The sequence below is a fragment of the Blennius ocellaris genome (genome assembly GCF_963422515.1).
Source record: "Blennius ocellaris genome assembly, chromosome: 7".
Classification (NCBI taxonomy): Eukaryota; Metazoa; Chordata; class Actinopteri; order Blenniiformes; family Blenniidae; genus Blennius; species Blennius ocellaris.
In genome coordinates, this window is record NC_137656.1 from 20,373,866 (window position 1) to 20,392,650 (window position 18,785).

The 18,785-nt window shown below is 42.9% G+C and overlaps 1 protein-coding gene across 1 annotated transcript; it reads right to left on the minus strand.

The window, feature by feature from the left end:
- Positions 1-1,161: 1,161 nt before the first annotated feature.
- On the minus strand, positions 1,162-18,537 carry inpp5l (inositol polyphosphate-5-phosphatase L). Its single transcript, XM_080499377.1, has 16 exons — positions 18,036-18,537; positions 13,131-13,172; positions 12,670-12,770; positions 12,257-12,344; positions 8,726-8,789; positions 8,064-8,167; positions 7,778-7,830; positions 6,185-6,304; positions 5,926-6,010; positions 5,728-5,823; positions 5,561-5,635; positions 5,353-5,426; positions 5,148-5,259; positions 4,876-4,944; positions 4,714-4,773; positions 1,162-3,523 (listed from the first exon to the last, which is right to left on the minus strand). The coding sequence occupies exons 1-15, from the start codon at positions 18,093-18,095 to the stop codon at positions 4,732-4,734; spliced, it is 1,185 nt and encodes a 394-aa protein (XP_080355503.1). The 5' UTR covers positions 18,096-18,537; the 3' UTR covers positions 1,162-3,523; positions 4,714-4,731.
- Positions 18,538-18,785: the final 248 nt, after the last annotated feature.

The following is an 18,785-nucleotide window of genomic DNA, read 5'->3' on the forward strand; positions in this document are numbered from 1 at the left end:
CCAACTGAAGCTCACTTTGTTAAAACACAAGTCAGATGTTTTATTTCTCATTGTCTTGTTTATAAAATATGCAGCAGACATGCAATGAGAGAAGCACCTGAACTCCTGCACAATAAATTATTGGGAATTATTTATCAAACTGTGTTTGTCGAGTTTGTATTTAATTGAATAATCTAAAGTACATATATATTTATTGGCAGCAGTGGGTTAAGGCCTACCAACGATCAACCTGCGTTGTGATGGTAAAAATGAAATGAACCAAGAGGTACAAAAGCTTAAGAGGTCGAAGGTCAAATCTTATGTGATTTACTCCTGTGGTATGGCTTAATTGAAGACAATGACCCTTGCAACCCACTTCAACATAAAATCAATAGCAATAGAGCAGCTCGATCACCATTCAGGCCGAGTGAGTTTCGTCCCGCCGTGGTTCATTAGCCGACAGCCGGCCTGACAGCCGTGTTCAGGAAGCCTGCTCAGGTTGGCTGCAGCGTGCCGGAGTTACCCCTCCCGTCATTATCTAAATGCTTCTCGAGTCCACGCAGGAGCGGGCAAAATGCAAACAATTAACAGCTGCCAAGGCCCAAGTTTTATCTCCTTTATCTCCGTGCTGTCGTGGCATTTATCAACGACTGAATCAACAAACTATTAACTCACCTCAGACATCAAATGGCAATGAAAATGAAAACCAGTGTAAAATCAGGCGCACTTTTGACTGCTTGGAGATTTTCAATTTGAACAAAAAGCTCCAAATAGGCAGCCAATTCCAGTTTCAGGGGCCAGACTCATTTTAACTAATGTTTCAGTAGGAATTTATCTTCTGCTCTCCCCATGGCTGAAGTCCTTATTCACATTATTGTTATTTATATGAAGGAGAAGGAGGAGAAGAAGAGTGTTGAATGTATTTGTGCATTTCATAATCAACTTTCATTTCGTGGAAACAGCTTCAGGGAGAAGAAAGCTTTATGCCTGACGTGACCTCCTGTAGCTCACCTGCTTCTCAGCCCTCGGGTCATAAACGAATCACGGGAGAGTAAACAAATGTTTCATCACACAAAGCCGGCTGCGTTTCTTCTAAAAGGCGTGACTCCAAACTGCCAATCTGCAACAGCGGATAGCAGTTAATCCCTGCAGTAAATAAGACTCCAACAGACATTTCAGGGTAATATTTTATTTACAAAAGTGAAACATCGCAATGATGTAGTGTTTTTTTTGTTTTGTTTTTTTTACCAGAATCAATGCAAAAGATAAAACTGACCATACGACCAACTTCACTCCGGTGACGACATCCTACTAATGCTACACGTTTATAACTGGCATTTTGGATCAATCTACACGAACATCTGCATTCCAGTGTCTGGTTAAAAAGAGGTTACACTGTACAAAGAGTCCAAACAAATATGAATATCTGTGAAGCAATGCATTATAAAGCATTTTGGTATCAATATAGGGAGTGTACTGTGCCATCCATCAAGCAGGCCCCACAAAACAGTCAAAAATCGAATTACCGGTACATTTAGTTATAAACATATTAAATTCACTGTTGTTGTTTTTTTGCCACAAGAAAATGTCAAACGTAAAACGTGCATATTAAAAATAAAATTATATTACTGCTCTGGTGTTAAAGTATCAGACTGTGAATCAAGAAAACGAACCGAAATCAGAGAAATCCAAACGTGTGCGTGTGTGTGTGTATGCACTGTTTACACACAGGATTTGTGAGGTTAAACTGAAAATACAGGTAGAATGTCATCATAAGCTACTCATTTCTCTGAGTTTTACTAATCTAACTGTGATTTAATGTTGCGCGTGAATCTTTCAAGCTGCCAGAGACAAATACTCTCAGTGTACCGTGACACTGAAGCAGGGTTTCACTTTGCACAGGAACCAGCGTTTGCACAGCTGGTGGGAAGGTAAACCTCATTATTTCATTAAAATACACATTTTGAAAGCTGAATTCAATTTAAATGTCAAGACCAATTAAAATGACAAAATAAGCTGCAGCAGGCCGAGGTAATCAGAGCAAATAAAGTCTTCCTCATATCTTCTAATGAGGAAAACACAGGAAGTCCGCCGGTCCACCGGAAATGACGACTCGGCACGAGAACCGGGTCATTTTCAGTTAGGAGTTAACGAATTTGTGGCATTGCTTTACTGTGAACTAAAAATACATAAATCGTTTTTTATCAGGTCTACTGGTGAAGCTGGAGTTTAAATCACTATTAGGAGGGTAGATTAAATCGCAAAAAAAATCAAACAATCCAGCTAAAGTGGGGGTACATAGACCAGGGGCGACTAAATCTCTTCCATCCACTCTCAGTAAATCACACCCTGAACTAAAGCGTCAGCACACTCCTTGACTATTTGTTAGTTTTGGCAATGAGTTGAGGCCAGTGCCAACCAGAAAGAGTACAGAGGACATCATCCCTAATCGCTAAAATCTGCCCTAGTTTGTGAAATAAAAGCACTTGATTCGATAAAGAAAAAAACTATGTCAGTTGAAGTTCATGAGGGTAAACCATTGTTCTGTGCTTTAATTCAGTTCCTCCTACAGATCATGAAAACTGATTGGGTCATTTACTTATTTTTTATAAGAATTATGTAATCGACTTCAGTGCCCGCATCGCATCATTTTTACGTAATATCGAAATCAAAATCTCCGAAACTGAACATCATCAAAACTGATCAGCCAGACGCCTGTTATGACAGCTACGTGTGTGTAAATTAAACAAAAAAACTTTATGACCCAGTTGTTTTATCTGCGTGGGACCATCAAAGTAAGTAACTCAACGGGACATAAAAAATAAATATCAGAACAAAATGTCACTTAAAATACAATTATAAAACATACATGGGAGGACGTCAGGCAATATTCCTTACTAAATGAAATATCCACAATCTTTAAAACTTTTTCAAATATTTGAGCACAATTTGCCATTACTATAATATTTTTCAGAAGTTTTAGTCTTTTTTGCAATAGATTTGAATTGAGTGACTAAGTTAAAAATGTAGACACTTTTAAGAGTCAGTAAAAGACAAACGATGCATATGATCCTTTGGCTCTATATTAAAAAAATAAAGCTGACTAAAAACGCCTCAAAGTTGTTGTTGGTTTTTTTTTGTTTTTTTTTAAATGCGTCACATACACATGTAGACATTCATTCATCTGAGAGGTCTGGTCCCTTTTGGTGTCGCTCATAAAACTCCCTCCCAACAGTTCCAGGCAGGGAAAAGAAGGGCGACGGCGTCTCGGGTGACTTGGGGTCTCGCCGAGGAAGCGGCTGTAGAGTCGAGCCGTAGAAGTGACGGCTCCTGGTGAATCTGCGCGCCTGCCTCCGAAGAGCTGCGGTTGAACGGTGCGTGGCAGTGAGGGCAGAGGTGAGACGCCGGTGAGGCGAGGCGAGGCGCTTCTACAGCGCAGGCTGAGTTTCCCCCTGTGGGTGGCGGATGGGTCGGTTTGTACCGAGTGACAATCGTGCTGTTTAACTCCAGAAGCAGAGCTCTGAAGGCGGTGTGGTCCAAAAACCTGCAGTCAATATCACGCACACACACACACACACACCCACACACACACACACACACACACACACACACACACACACACACACACACACACACACACACACACAATATCCACATGATGTTACGTTAAGTCAGAGGCAGCCTCGACTAGCATGCACAATAAGATCCACAATAATCAAAGTGTTGACGGATGAATATCCACAATGAAAGCGATTGAAACACATCAAACCCCATCCAGCCCTTTATGTGCTCGTTGAATTTGAAATATCTTAATTTCATTAATGGCTCTGGTTACTCTGATTTCATTTACCATTTCAATTATTCATTGAATTAAACAATGTTTGAACTCAAGATATGTTATATTAAAACAATTAGCAGTTTTACCATCCGCGTATTCCTTTTTGTCGAGATCTTTTTTCTCAAAAATTCAAAGGAAAACACCGCCGTGAACTAAAAAAAAAAACCCTTCCTGACTCCCAGATTTTTTCCTGCTGCTGCACCCAACTGAAGGTTCCCCAAAGTGAAATATCAAGCCACGGTTTGTCGAGTGTATTGATGTTAACTTCATGCTTCAAATTCTCACACATGAAGTCAAATGCCAGCCGTTTGTAGCCCCTTTCAGACCCCTTGATTCCACAGATCTCATCATTTTGCTGACTTCTAAAGAAAGCGCCCTCATGAAAAAGCAGTTTATCCCAGAAAGAATAAATTTAAACGCCAGCAAAACAAAATTATGGCCGTAAAAATGCCAATATGCCGTCTGGCTCAATGAATGTCTGACCATCGGGGTGGTAATTAATGAAAACCGGGCCCCAGCAATGCACTTAACGAGTAGCAACAGTGACAGTGGAGAGGATTCGATAGACATAGATCAGGGGAAAGTGCTGATCGCCTGCACTCCGACCACACTGGACACAAAGGAGCGCTTGTGTCCCGCAGGCACTTCATCTTAGTTCATATCCTGACTCCACTGGGCCGGCCCGGTTATGGTTCCCTGGGGACCGGAGCCAGATTACTGTGATCATTCTCACACACTGAATCTGGCCTCTGGAGGAACCACACACACACACACACACACACACACACACACACACACACACACACACACACACACACACACACACACACACACACACACACACACACACACACACACACACACACACACACACTCAAGAGGCACAATACACTTACCAGTGAGAAGGATCAGAGTCAATGGTCATTTGTCTTCAGTGAGAAAGACAAGAAAACAGGCTGCAGGGGAAACAAACAAACAAAAAAAACAAAAAAATGTAAGAGAGACGTCACATGGTCTGTTTGTTACCTGCGCACCGTACACACCATTCAAACTGTTACCTTATGGTCTCCCATGCAGACATTAGGACCCACAGTGTTGTAAACAACGCCACTCTCGCCATCATCTCTCTGAAAAGAAAGGTGAACCTTGTCGTCACATGGCTCGAACCACTCTGACGCTTAACATTTGTGATATTTTAAAACAAACATGAGTCCATCCATCCATCCATCTTGAGCAGACGTATAGCCTGAGAAATGTCAATTGTCTCAACGCGTCTCCACTGAGCGGCGCTCGGAGGAGTTTTCTCAATGTGAGCGAAACAGTGACTGACCCTGTGGATAAAGTCTTGCACAGTGTTGGACATGAGGACGCGATCACACCAGGCAGGACAGCGAGTGTTCATGTACTGAGTCGGCTTGCTGTATTCCTCACTGTAAGGGTAGCTGAGCAGCAGAGAGAGGAGACAGAATAGAAAAGCCTCAATATCTGGACTTGGCTTGTCAGGAGGGAGCGTGCGGCTGGGTTGTGAGTTTTACCTCGGGGGAAACCTGATGTCCTCTTCCTTAAAAATGTCATGAAAAGCCACAACTTCTTTGTCATATTTCAAGAGCTGGGGGACAGAAGCGTTTGTCAACACGAGGAAATAAACACAACAGGAATGAATAGAATTGTGACATGGATGAAAGTGAGGTCATTTCTCCTGATTGCATCTCATCAGGGCGATGGTAGAGATTCTGCCCTCACCGCTCTGCCGTCATCCTCTCTGAAAACCGCCTGGTGCAGGTAAGCAAACAGCTTCTCCTCGATGTGGAGAAGCACCTGCACATGGAATGAAGCCACGTCAGGCGCATCACGAAATACATCAGATCCTATCTGAGCTGTTCCTCGAAACGCATTTCTGCTTGCATCACCTGATGGTCGTTATCTTTTTCTTCGCATATTATTTTCTCCACTTCGTTGCTGCTGTCCTTCTTCACTCGCTGTACGTCGGCCGCAGTGGACAGATGCTGGTCCAAGAGAGGCCAAATACACTGGTGTCAATATGCCACGTCCACACTTTGAATTTCACCATATCTGCTTCGTGAGAAAAAAGGGATGCTGGTACATACCTGCACCAGACTGAGTGTATCCAGCCGAAAGTTGAAATCTCCAAAGACAAAGAAAGGCAGAGAAGAGTAGCGGCTATCTGATACCCTGGGAAGAGAGAGAGGATCTTTTCCATTCTGTACGATTCACCAAAATAGCCGCTCAAAATAGCACCATGATTGCAGAAAATTATTTTGAGCAAATTTAGATTTTGTAGCTTTGAGCTGTTTTTGAAAATTTTGCAAAAAAGAAAAAGAAAAACAATGCCAATGAAAATCTGACCTGTTTATGACGTATCTGAGGGCGTTGTTGCGGTTGGCAGAGTAAATGGAAGGACTGGAGTTGCAGGCAATGAGGTTGGAGGCATCGTGGAAGAGGTGCACGTTAACCAGGTCGAGACCTCTGTGAAAACAACAGAAGATGCAGCAGATAAAGAAAAAAAAAAAAAAAAACAGGTAGATTTTTTTTTGGAGGGGGGGCAAAACTTCTGCTCTAAATCACGTAAGTTCTTATCTTGAGGTGAACGAGCATGTTTGTCCTGGATAAGTGTCCCCTCCTTTAGTCTGTATGTGACAGGGAAGAATTAAGTAACGCGCATATGACAAATAAATTGTGTTGACTCGCTGCGGGAGGTCGTGGCGCCTCGGGTTATAACACACGGCCGAGTGATTTATTCCAGCTTGTTTAGTGGCTCCATTAATATCAATGCTCAACACAGTATCTCGAAAACAGACACGCAAATATATATTTTCTCTGAAAATGACTTGCAAGTATGTGCTTTGGATGGATGGATGGATGGATAAAGATTATTATAAAATGCTAATTTCTGTCTATTTTTAAACATACAGATATAGCAGTAACATTACAGCTTGACAAATGTGTAATATTTCAAAACATTAGATGCATGACCGGGGTGGAGCTTGAATGCTGCCCTCAGTTTTTCCAAAACACAAAGCAATCCGAGCGTGGTTTCGTGGCGAAGTCGTGCTAAAATGAAATACAATTTAAATATGAAAGTGTTTATTTTCTTTTAAGTTGTTGTTGAAAACACCCACAGAGATGCAGAAAATGCGGAAGAAGAAAACAGTGAAATGATCGTTTCAAAGTGGCCAAACAAGTTTAAGGAGTGGCCCGGGTGTTGGTTTGCTATCAGCGGCGATAGGGGATCCACATTAAATGTCAAGCCAGACATCAATTGGTTAAACTGAATTGACCGTCGTCGGTGCAGCTGCTTATCCGATATCATTTGTAAATATTTGAATCAGGCCGGCTGCATCAATGTTTGTGGTAAAGCTTCATTCGCCAGGCAGAAAATATATACAGACATATGAAGCAACGATGATTTTCAGTTCTTCACATTTCCGACATTATTGCTTGTTACATCTGAGTGAAAAGTTTTGACTGTTGGTCTGCAAACTGTCGGGCAGATGGACGGCAGCACGCGGCTCGTCCAGCTGAACTGAGCTCCACAATGACCAGTTATCTTTGTTTGACCTCTGGCTTGTACAGCTGTTAATGACAGAATACATTTTTTTTTAGCTGATTTACCCATGCACAAAATGTTTGCAATGGATTACAAAATGTAATCCATGACCCAGTGATTAGAAAGCCGAGCTCAGGATTAGGATGAATGACATGTAAGGCAGCGAATTTTCAAGTTTTTTTTTTGTTTTTTGTTTTTTTCTTTCCTTGACCTCACTATTACATTCAATTGCGATCGTTTCAATTGAAACCTGCTTTTAATGTGATCATAGTCACCAAACTAACATTTCCCAGATTATTTTCATCAGGCCACATGTTTTGTTTCAAAGTTGGATGTGTCCGGATAAGAACCAGAACTCAGAGTCCGTCGGGACGTCGGTGTATATTACGTACTGGTTGTGTATGATCCAGCGGGTCCTCATGAAGCCCTTCCTGGACCACTTGAACTGCAACAGAGACAAATTGAGTGAGTCACTAAACAGCAGTGAGCTGTGTCTTTAAAGGGCCAAACTGATAATTATTGATTCTCGCACATAATTTGTCTCATCTTCCTGTCAGAGCCGGCGGACAGCCCCTGCAGACTCATTTGTCCGGACATCTCCCTTTGGCCCATGTGTACCCCTCCCCACACACACACACACACACACACTCATGCAGGCATACACAGATGCAAACTCACATCGGGCCAGAAATTCTTTGGGAATTTTTCTTTCTCCACAGTGGTGACCCCGACCAGGGAGCCCACACACTTGTTCTGCCCCAGCACCGCTTTGAAATCCTTAACTGAGCGAGGGAGAGGCGGAGTGAGGGAGGTGGCATGTAAAAGAGTGAGAAAACATGCAAACAGAAATCAATAAACTGGTGTTAACCTCATCAGAGCGGCATACGTGATGAGAGAATCTATAAGCAGGCCATTAGCCGGCGTTTGGTGGACAACAATCGGTTTTGGGGGGCCACGCAGCGAGGTGGCAGCTGTGGGATGTTTATGGTTCTTCCATAAGCTTTTCTGAGGAGCTTTTTCACACCTAACGTGACTGGACTATGCAACAGAGGAATAACAGCCTCGCTTTAAATTTGACTCCTCTGCAAATACCTGGTGAGGAGAGGCGCCTCTCAAACTGCCATTACACACAAAGAAGGGCCTTAAAATGTAAAAGGTGAGAAAAAAAAGAAGAAGAAGAAGAATTTTGCAAATTGTACACAGCAATGAATTTGTTTCGTCGAAGGAGTGAGTTCTCGTGGGGGTGTTTTAAAGAATGAAAAAAAACGCAAATGTAAACCTATGACAGCCTGGTAATTAATGGAATGGTGAAAAAAATCAATTACGACGTTTTTTCTTACCTTCAAAGTCATATTGATGGATATTTTTTAGTGACTTATGGATGAAGTACATACTCCCCAGGGCCTGTGGGTACAGAAGAGGATATTTCACGATATCTGCCAAATGTACCTGGAAGCAACACGAGTTTAGAAGAGGCGCAATCACAAGTAAATCACTGTGTCGGAACTTTTCTCAATCTGATTAAAAGATGCAAAAATACATTCAGATTGAAAAGGATATTGAACTGACGTGCAAGCAGAAGTTTCTTCTATTCACTCTTTCATTATATGAATTGGATGAAGTTCAGAGGACACACCTCACAGCTCCTCCACAGGGCAAACACAGAGGGGCAATTGCCCTAAATTTAGACTCAGAACAGCGAAGCCCCAAGTCTGTAACTGGAGAGTTTTAACTGTGAGTGAGGCGAGAGTGCAAACCACTATTTCAATTTTCATACTCCGTCTTTAAACTTTAGCCATTCACTTTCCATACGTCTGCATAAGCACACAAAATCTATAGAAAGCCCCCCCTCCCCCCACACACCAAAAAAGAAAACTAGAACTGTTTTGTTCGAGAGCAAAAGAGCAAACCACTGCGGCAGGAATACAACCCTAAATAAATTCTCAATCTTGACACATTAAACTTCATAGAAGTGTCAGACTTTCACAAAGACTTTCTAAATCTCCTCAGCAGAGGTTCAAAATGAACAGAATACTTCAATATGGCGGCAAAAAAATAAATGCTTGAAATTGTTTTCCGATGCTAATATGAAATGAAACCGTCATTCTTCACTATTTGAGCTGAATTGTGAGCCTTGTATTGAATCACACAGTTTATCGTGACGATCAGAAAAGACACATGTAACTTTAAAGAATACAGACGTTTCGGGGGGGGGGGGACATATAACTGCGCGGCGCACGGCGGACCCTCACACACTCACACTACGGGTGCCCAATCATTCCCTGACACGGGCCTGACAATTTTTAATGTACTAACTGCCTGCTCCACTGATCTGATTAATCATGCCCCGTGAAATCAATAAAGACAGAAAATTAAAACCATTTAAAAGGTATTAAGCAGTAGCCCTGCTGTCTGCAGGCAGCGCTGCTGTGACTGGGGGCCGAAGAAAAATCAGCCGGCGCTCGGAGGGCTCGGGGCGTGACGGACCGCTGTGCGACCCCCCTCCCCATCCACACACACACACACACACACACACACACACACACACACACACACACACACACACACACACACACACACACACACACACACACACACACACACACACACACACACACACACACACACACACACACAGCCAGAGCATGAGAGATCTCTCCCTGAAGATGTCATTTATCTTCCGTGCCAAAGTCATCCTCGTTTAATAAAATGGAATAGTCTCCGTGGTCAGCTCAGCCAGCAGCAATTAGTGACCAGCTCGTCTAAACAAAGGATGGAGGAAGTTATTGTCTGTGAACCAGTCCCATAAAGTTGTTAAAGAGTCGAGACATAAAGCTGAGAGAGGAGGAGGAGAAATCAAGTTCCAGAAAAAGTTATCCTGCAGTTTTAGTTCACGGCAACAACAACAACAAAAAAAAACTTGTGTTCTCTGTGGATACTCGAAGACTTCGTTCTGATAATTAACTCATTGATAAAAATAACCACATTTCTTTCAAGTTTATGTTGGATTAGTAACGATGTTATGTTTAAACACTACAGCACAGTGCTCATGCACACACAAACACCCACACACACACACACACACACTTTCCCCTCCACATTCTCCTCCACATACGCCGCCAAACACCTATCTTCATCAATCAGGTTTGTGCACAGTTTAATAAAAAAATATTGACTTACAAGTGATTTTTTATCAAAACACCATTTGTACTGGGAATGCATGCAAGTCTGTCCTCTCTACTTCTGCAGCCCCTCTGAAGGGAGAACCTCAGTCTCTCTTGGCCATATAACTGATGATCTGCAGCCAAGGGGAAACAAATTGAAAATCAATGCAGGTGGCACCAACGAAATGAGAATGAGGCATTAGGTGGGGTGGTGGGGGTTGGGGGGGGCTGCAACCCTCTCAGGGCAAACAGTGGAGGGTGCAAACACTCGAGTGCGAGGGGAAACTTAGTCCCAGCTGTCTTGCAGCCCCCAACACACTTTATTTATTGTGCACGAATGGGGTGGGATCAATAGTTTTAATCTAGAGTTAAATGTATTGACTTTGCCCCACCCCCCCGCCCCTCCATCCCACCCCACCCCACCCCACAGACAAACACACACACACACACACACACACACACACCTGGCCATTGACTCGCCCGCTTAACTTCACGCACCTTCAGTCTGCAGACGCAGCCATTGACCCCTACTGTCACACACCCAGTGTGAGGGTCTCACCTGGGAGGACCAAGGGTTAATAGTTTGAGAAACACTCAGCTACTTTGCTCAGCTGGAGGACTGCCACTCCCATCATAGCTGAATTACACACACACACACAAACACACACACACACACACACACACACACACACACACACACACAGACCAATGATTGCAAAAGTTCTCATAAACAACTAACTGTGTGCAAAATGCACGTCATCAAAGGCATTTCTGTTATCGCGAGTCGCGTGAAGCAGAAATGTTTCAGCAATTCTAGAAATCCCGCACAAGCTGCGTGTATCTCGGCGTCCACTACTTCTGTAATTGCATTCTCATTGGAAATTGTAGGCTTTCGGGAAGGAACGCAGAGGTCCGGTCGCCACATGAGGTCACAACGACGCCCAGCTGCATGGAAGAGTTCACTTTTTATTGCATTCGTGAGCCGCGCAGTGTTGGGAGTTGCTCCTTTATGATACTTTAAAGAGAATCAGCTCCGTCTCAGAGGGTGACTCTCAACGACACGTGACGTTCGGGAATGCACCTAAACAAACTGTTCTGTAAGAGCCTCCTCCTGTTTGATGACTCGCATTGTTTCAAAAAGTGTCTTTGTGATCAATCACACTTTCATACAAGTGTGCTTTGGCACGTGTGTGAGACCAAAAATAAATCCCATCAGACTTGATGTATGAAAACTAACTCACCCTTTACTGTAAACACAGTCTCACCCACACGAATAGGAAATCGGATTTATGTGAAGTGAGAGTTTTGTTTCGTTGGGGACGATAATGACACTTTTCTTTCCCCACGAGAAGACTCAGTTACACTTGAAGAACAGTGTTTGGCGTCTCAGTGGCGCCATTGTTAGCAGCACTCTGTGATGGCTGGTGTTTGCATGTTATCTCTGAGCATGGCTTTTCTCTGGATATTCCATTTTCTTCCCACAATCCAAAAACATGCATTTCCGGTCAGTTGGTGAGTCTAAATTGCTGGTGGTTGCTTGAGTGAGGACCAAACATGGGAAGGTTTACAGGTTTTAGTCCACCTTCTGATTCTCAGAAACATAAACCGATCCTGGATGTCCAGCTCCAACTGAGCCCTAACGTGGAGGAGGGCTCCATCTAGTGGACGCACATGGGAATTGACACTGAGCAAAGCTGGACGTCTCACCGTGAAGCTGTCCTCTGCTTGGAACTGGTTGTCCACGTAGATACAGGCCCTGTCAAAGTCTTTCATTTCCACACTGGACTCAATGCTCCTGAGAACGACAACAGCAGAGAAACGATTGATCTACAGAAACAAAACAGTTTGATTTTCAGGAGAACAAATTATGAAATGATTCAATTGATGGTACAAGTCCACCACAACACAATAGATTTCGTCAACAACAAAAGTGTTAAAAAGTATTAACTATACAAACATAAACCTGTAAAATCTGTTTTTTTGCGAGACACTCAATAGATACAGGGCTTTTATTGTACCAGACTGAAATAAACTCAAACACACAGTAAAAGCTGAGCACACACTGACAGTGCAACAAAGATTTTTTTTTTTTTTTTCTTTCTTTGGCACATTGATCCTACCAGAAGAAGTTTTCGGCATGGCCCATGTTGGCCATGTAGTCCTTCCCTCCCACCTCCTGGAAATGCAGGGCGATGAACTGTGGCTTGTAGCTCTTGATAGTCTGTTACAAAGCAGAGCAAACAGCTTCAGGGTGACAGTAAACATCCGTCAGACTCCCTGCACTGGTCTCTGTTATCAGTCATCAGCTCAGCATCGGCTTTCCGGAGGAACGCGGAGAGGTTGTGTATAATAGGATGTCAGTGCTTCGCTGAGGTGTGTTTAATAAGAGCTGGTCGCAGTCTCTCATACACAGACTGCTGCTCTGCAGCTCCAAGACGTACAACTACAGTCACAAGCCCACGGAAATGTCAGTCGTCGCTCCTGCGTTACCGACGTCGTCATTGTAAACGGTTACATTTCAAACACATGATTACATTTGAAAGTAACAAAATTAAAACCTCAAATAACAAGTCAGACTCACCTTGTACAACTCTTGTAACCAGTCATTTTGAATTTCCCCCACCTACAAAATGACAAAGATAAAGGTCATCGATTTGTTTCATTCGATCTTGGAAATATGTTCCTTCTTCAGCTGAAAGTGTTTAATCTACGAAACCAGACCATGACAACCTTTATGGCCTCAAGAGACGTTTTCAGGATTTTCCACCAAGTAAAATTTGTCTGACGCCACAAATCATTTCAATTATCTGAAATTAAGAGGAAAAGCATAGCTATACTGTACATGCAAAAAAATTAGGCTGCATTCATGTGCCATAGGTACAATTTTGTTATGTTTTATTGTATTTTATGCTTTTGTGGCTGTTTTTAGAGATCTTTTTTCCTTTTTTTTCAGCGATTTTCCCATTTGAGTCATTTAGCTGTTTATAGTCGCTGTGTACTTTCAATTATGAGAGCAGATTCAGCTATACTACAATACTTTTTCTCCTCTTTTTCCATTTGTTTCTTTTTTTCTTTTTCTGTTTTCTTTTTCTCCTTTTTTCTTTTCTATTTAATTTATTTAAGTCTTCTTTCTTCTCTTTCCTTTTCCTGGAACTCACCATTTTAATCACTTTATTTTGACCTTACTTCCTGTACATTTTGTGGGGAGTAGTTTCATGGCATTTTCTCCCATTTTTAGCAAATCCATCTGTTCTGGCTGTTTTAGCTGTTTTACAGAATTTAGCTGTTTGCAGCCTAGAGACGAGACCAGTTTTTTAAAAAATCTGTGTGTGGAACGCAAATAAAACAATCATGAAAACAAATGTTTATTTACATTATATATAGTGAAAGCTTAATGGAGCCAAGTTGCTCATGTACTAAACTGCAAAAACAAACAAGTCTCCTTCCCTTGCAGGTTTTTCCATATTGCCAATTTCTTCCTCTCCAGTTACAATGTAATGCGCTGAGAGTTCTGCTTCTACTGTTGGCAGGAGTACACAAAATGGTGAAAGCTCAATGCAAAACTCTTTTTTCTTTTTAAAATTTCAACATGTGCATTTGTTGCACAGACACTAAAATCTTTCACAATCTTTCATTAATGAACTCGATTACTGGGAGCTGCTTGAGCCAGACGAACTGAGGCCAGTAGATGTCACTGTTTGATGCAACATCATCAAATCAAACACTCAGTCAGTCAGAAGACGAGGTACAACACGTCTCATCACATCAAAAAGTTCAAGACTCATTAGAGCAAGATTTCTGGGTGCAGATCATTCTATCATCTTAAAGGTACTGTTGGAAAAATCTGCTTCTTTACCTGTGAAACATCCACTGTTATCGTTAATTTTATCGCAGTGGGAATACTAACTGGAAATGCTGCTCTCGTGTATAAATGTATTATTTATTTACAGATAAAACCAGTTTCATTCCTAACAATGTTTCCAGGGAGCAGGGAAATATCCCCACTTAACATCCTTGACAGGGCAGGAGCCCAAAGCACAGGAAAACAAAAACAAAGCACTCAGGCCTGCAATGAATTAAAGAAGCACATCAGAGCGAAGTGTGAAAACCCAGACATGTGATGCAAACTCAACCCAGTATGAACCAAGACGTTCATTAGGTGACGCAACAGTGCAGTGCCGCGCCTCCGCTCACATGGAAACTATTGCTATCGTCATACAATGTTTCTCAACGTGGATGAAAGAAGTTTAACATTGAGCCGCCACTGCAAATCATGGCTCAACTTGTGTCATAGTGTTGAGACAGACAGCAAAAAGACGTTTTGATATAGAAACCGCCACTGATGAAGCGTGATCCTCTCAAATCAAAGGATGCAAAGAGTTAAAAGTAGAGATGTATATGTGCAAATGAAGGCTGTAAAAGTAAAACGTTGTGAGCAGAATAAGTAATGTAATCCATGTGTTTGAGCCTGCTTTGTTTGGAAGCTGTAACCAACAAATGAATGCTTAAGAGCTGGAATAAAAAACTTATTTTGAAGTGATTTATGAAAACAGAATTTATTTGGTATTATTATTTAATGCTTCACAGCCACTGTGCACAAGATGCTGGAAATCGGTCCTGTTAGGTTTGGTTTGACTAGTTGCCGTTGATCAGGTGTTTCTGCCTGCTTCACTCATACATGTGTCACAGTATACTGTATGTGTGTGTGTATGTAAATTCTGTTTTCATAAATTACTTCAAAATAAGTTTTTTATTCCAGCTCTTAAACATTCATTTGTTGGATACAGCTTCCAAACAAAGCAGGCTTGTTCAGTTAGCAAATGGAAAAATATGTCATTTTTAACAATAAAACGGAATCTTCTGGCAACAAAACAACATACATGAAAAGAAAAGACCTTTACGATGTTTTAAATGTGACGCGTCTGAGCAGGTGAATGCGTGACTCTCTGCAAGACGACTTTGCATAGTGCGTTTGCATGACGGGGGCGGCTGCAGCTCAGCTCCTGTGACCTGGAGGATTAATCCAGCATCCTTCTGTCTACAGGATTCATACTTTCAATCTATATGGGCCTCCGTTTCCATTTCGGGACACTCACTGACAAACAGTTTGTGCGCAACTTTTACTCAGGATGTAGAAACATAAAAACGTCAACATTTGAGCATCGCAGGGCGATTAAGTTACGGTTTTGTTGTTTGAGGTTCTCTTAGAATCCTGGCTGGCTTGTGTCCCCAGCAGCATTGTTCTCCAGTTACTAACTGTTACAAGCAAATACTAGTTGTATGTCACATGTAGAAACAGCAGGAGTGGTTAGTACTGAACAGTCAGAAACACCGAGTAGCAGGAGTTCACTTGTTGAGCTGCTCAGACTCTCGGCTCGTCTGCCGCAGTCGACCAATAGGATTTATTCTGTGATGTGCTTAACGTCTTGCTATTATCCCAAAGGCTTGTTTAGGAGTGTTTGTTTATAGAAATACGGGGGCCAGAGTAAGTCGAAAGGATCAAGTCCCCCGAGCGAGATACCATCTGTTTACATATCTCTCACAATGGCATCCAGCGTGTTTTCGTTGGAGCTCGGTCTGACAACCGGAAACATGGTCCCGAGCCAAATTTCCATGAGCGCAAGGGCCCTCCTCCCTCTGCAACGTCTGAACGCTTTGTCTGGCGGGCCCCGGCCCAGACAAAGAACGGGCCGGCTGCTGAGAGGTGTGTTTAGAGAAGTGAAGTCACAGTGTGTCCACTCTGATTCCGTTTAAAAGTGGCTTTTACTGCAAACTTTTAAACAGATATAAACATGTACGACTGAGCTATAAACTACAACTTCAGTCATTTCGAGGACGGCAGCGTCAGTAGGGGAGCTGCCACATAGCAAGATAAAGACAAGGACACTGTACAAACACTTTAAAATGTAACGTGCTCCTGTTTTCTGACTTGCCTCAGTCCATCGAGTCCAGTAGGACAAGTTGGCAGCAGATTGTAGGAGGAATCGTTAAAGATCTTGCTATGAGACGTTCTGTCGTCTTGTCTGATAAGAGGGACGTTTAACCACAGAGACACAAAGAGCAAAAACACTGTGGCTGATGGAAAAAGAACAAAAAGGCACATAATTAATCTCATGAATGTTTGAGTTTATGACCTGCAAAGAAAACTAATTTGATACTGATTCGTTCAACGTTTTCAGTCTTGTTTGGGAGGCGTCTATACATATTTGATTCTGGCGTCTTAAATGGGATTATTTCCTGATTCCGTCAGTCATAATTGTTGATCAACTGAATAATGTTTTCATCTTAGGCAGGTTCCAACAATGTAATTTTGTTCAAGTATCATCAACAAAGGCCAGCCATTTCTGACGTGGTTCTAACCAAACAGCTGGCTGATTAATTTATTCCTCAATAATAATGAATCCAGCAGTGTTAAGAGGTCCAATTTCTGTAAAAAAAAAAACAAATAGGCTGGAAACAAAATGACCAGAGCAGCAGTCACAAAACAGAAAATATTCAAATGGTGATGAGCCACTAAGGGATCCAGACTGACAAAACAAGGATTTAACCACTGAAGATACACAAATTAACTCAACCTACTGTTTCTTTAATGGGGATATTTGTATTTTAAGGCTTTCTTAAAACTTACATTTATTGGGCTGTCAGGTGAGATAAAGGTTAAAGTTGGGCCAAGACCAATATCTATCTATCGATCGATCGATCAATCGATCGATCGATCGATAGATCGATAGATTTTTCTTCATTTTTACTTTTAACAAAACCAGCCAAAACCTTTATAACCTAAACATTTCTGAAGTGATGTTTGTTAAACAGATTTTTCCACATTGGCCTTTTAAGGTCACACATTTTGATTTTAACACCTGGCCTGATTAATAGTAATGATCTGTGATCTATTGTATATTGATTGTGGAACATTCTTGCGATATGAACCTATAAAATCTGAATATAATTTTTCCCTCAATTGTTTTTTTTCTTTTTTTACCAAAGTTCATCAGCTCAATTATTGTATATTTCTACGAAAACTCTTATGTCTCACTTGATTTCATTCAGCATCTTAGAAGCCAATCATCTGCCTGGCTGATGTTTTAAAAATAGTCCGCCTGGGCCGTGGGTGGTGCAGGTCATGTGACACAATAACAACTTTTGATTTCCTCTGCAACTGACGGAGCCTTCCTTCCGAGCACATGCGGCTGACAGCTGACAGAGAAACGCGTTAAGATACTAGATCCTCATGAATCACAATCACTGAGGGAAACCAGAGAGAGGGGGAGAGAGAGAGGGAGAGAGGGACGCGCTCTTATTTGGCACACTTGTAGTGCAGACGCGCCGGAGCCCATTCAAAACTTTCCCTGTGCGCCCCTCTCTCTCTCTCTCTCTCTCTCTCTCTCTCTCTCTCTCTCTCTCTCTCTCTCTCTCTCTCTCTGCGCTATTTATGAGATTAGATCCTCCGGCAGTATCTGCCGGGTTTCCTGTCAAATCTACTCACGTTGTCAAACAGCGAGCCCACGTTCGCGGTGACGAGCAGCACGTCGGTGAAGGTTTCCATGTCGATCCACGTTTCAGCTGCGATCCGACGAGGAAACTCCGGCGAAATGACGCACAGATCGAGGCCTCGCGGCGGCGGCGGCTCTGCTGGTGGGGCTTACGGAGGCTTTACTGAGCGCGCGTGCGAGAGAGAGAGAGAGAGAGAGAGAGAGAGAGAGAGAGAGAGAGAGAGAGAGAGAGAGAGAGAGAGACGGGCTCAGATCGCCGCTGCTACCGCTCCAAACAGCGCATCTCTCACTGGCACCGCGTCGCTTCTGCTGCTCCAACTTGCGTCCGTCGCAGCAGCAGACCGTTCGCCGGTGCCGCGCGCGCCTTCTTCATCCTCGTCGTGCGGAGGAGCGCCGCAGAAGTTGGTCCACAAAGTGCCGACACGCGTGGATTTGCGCCTCCCCCGGGGCTAATTGGACTAGGAGCGTCTTAGGGGACTAAAACCAACCTGGACGGCGCATCTGTCGCCTCCTTGTGAAGCGCGCTCCGATCAGCGCCGCCGTCCTGGGTTGTTATGGAGAGTCGGTGCTCCGCCCCATCTGCCACAGTCTGACTGCTCTTTCCTCATGCAAGACTCTCTGAGAGCTCAACCGGCTCCATCTCTGCTCATGAGCCTCGTCAGAGGACAATCTGGGATGGGTATGGTAAAGTTAGGCTGCGAGCCGTAAAACACTTACAGACGCATATTACAATTGAGTCTCGA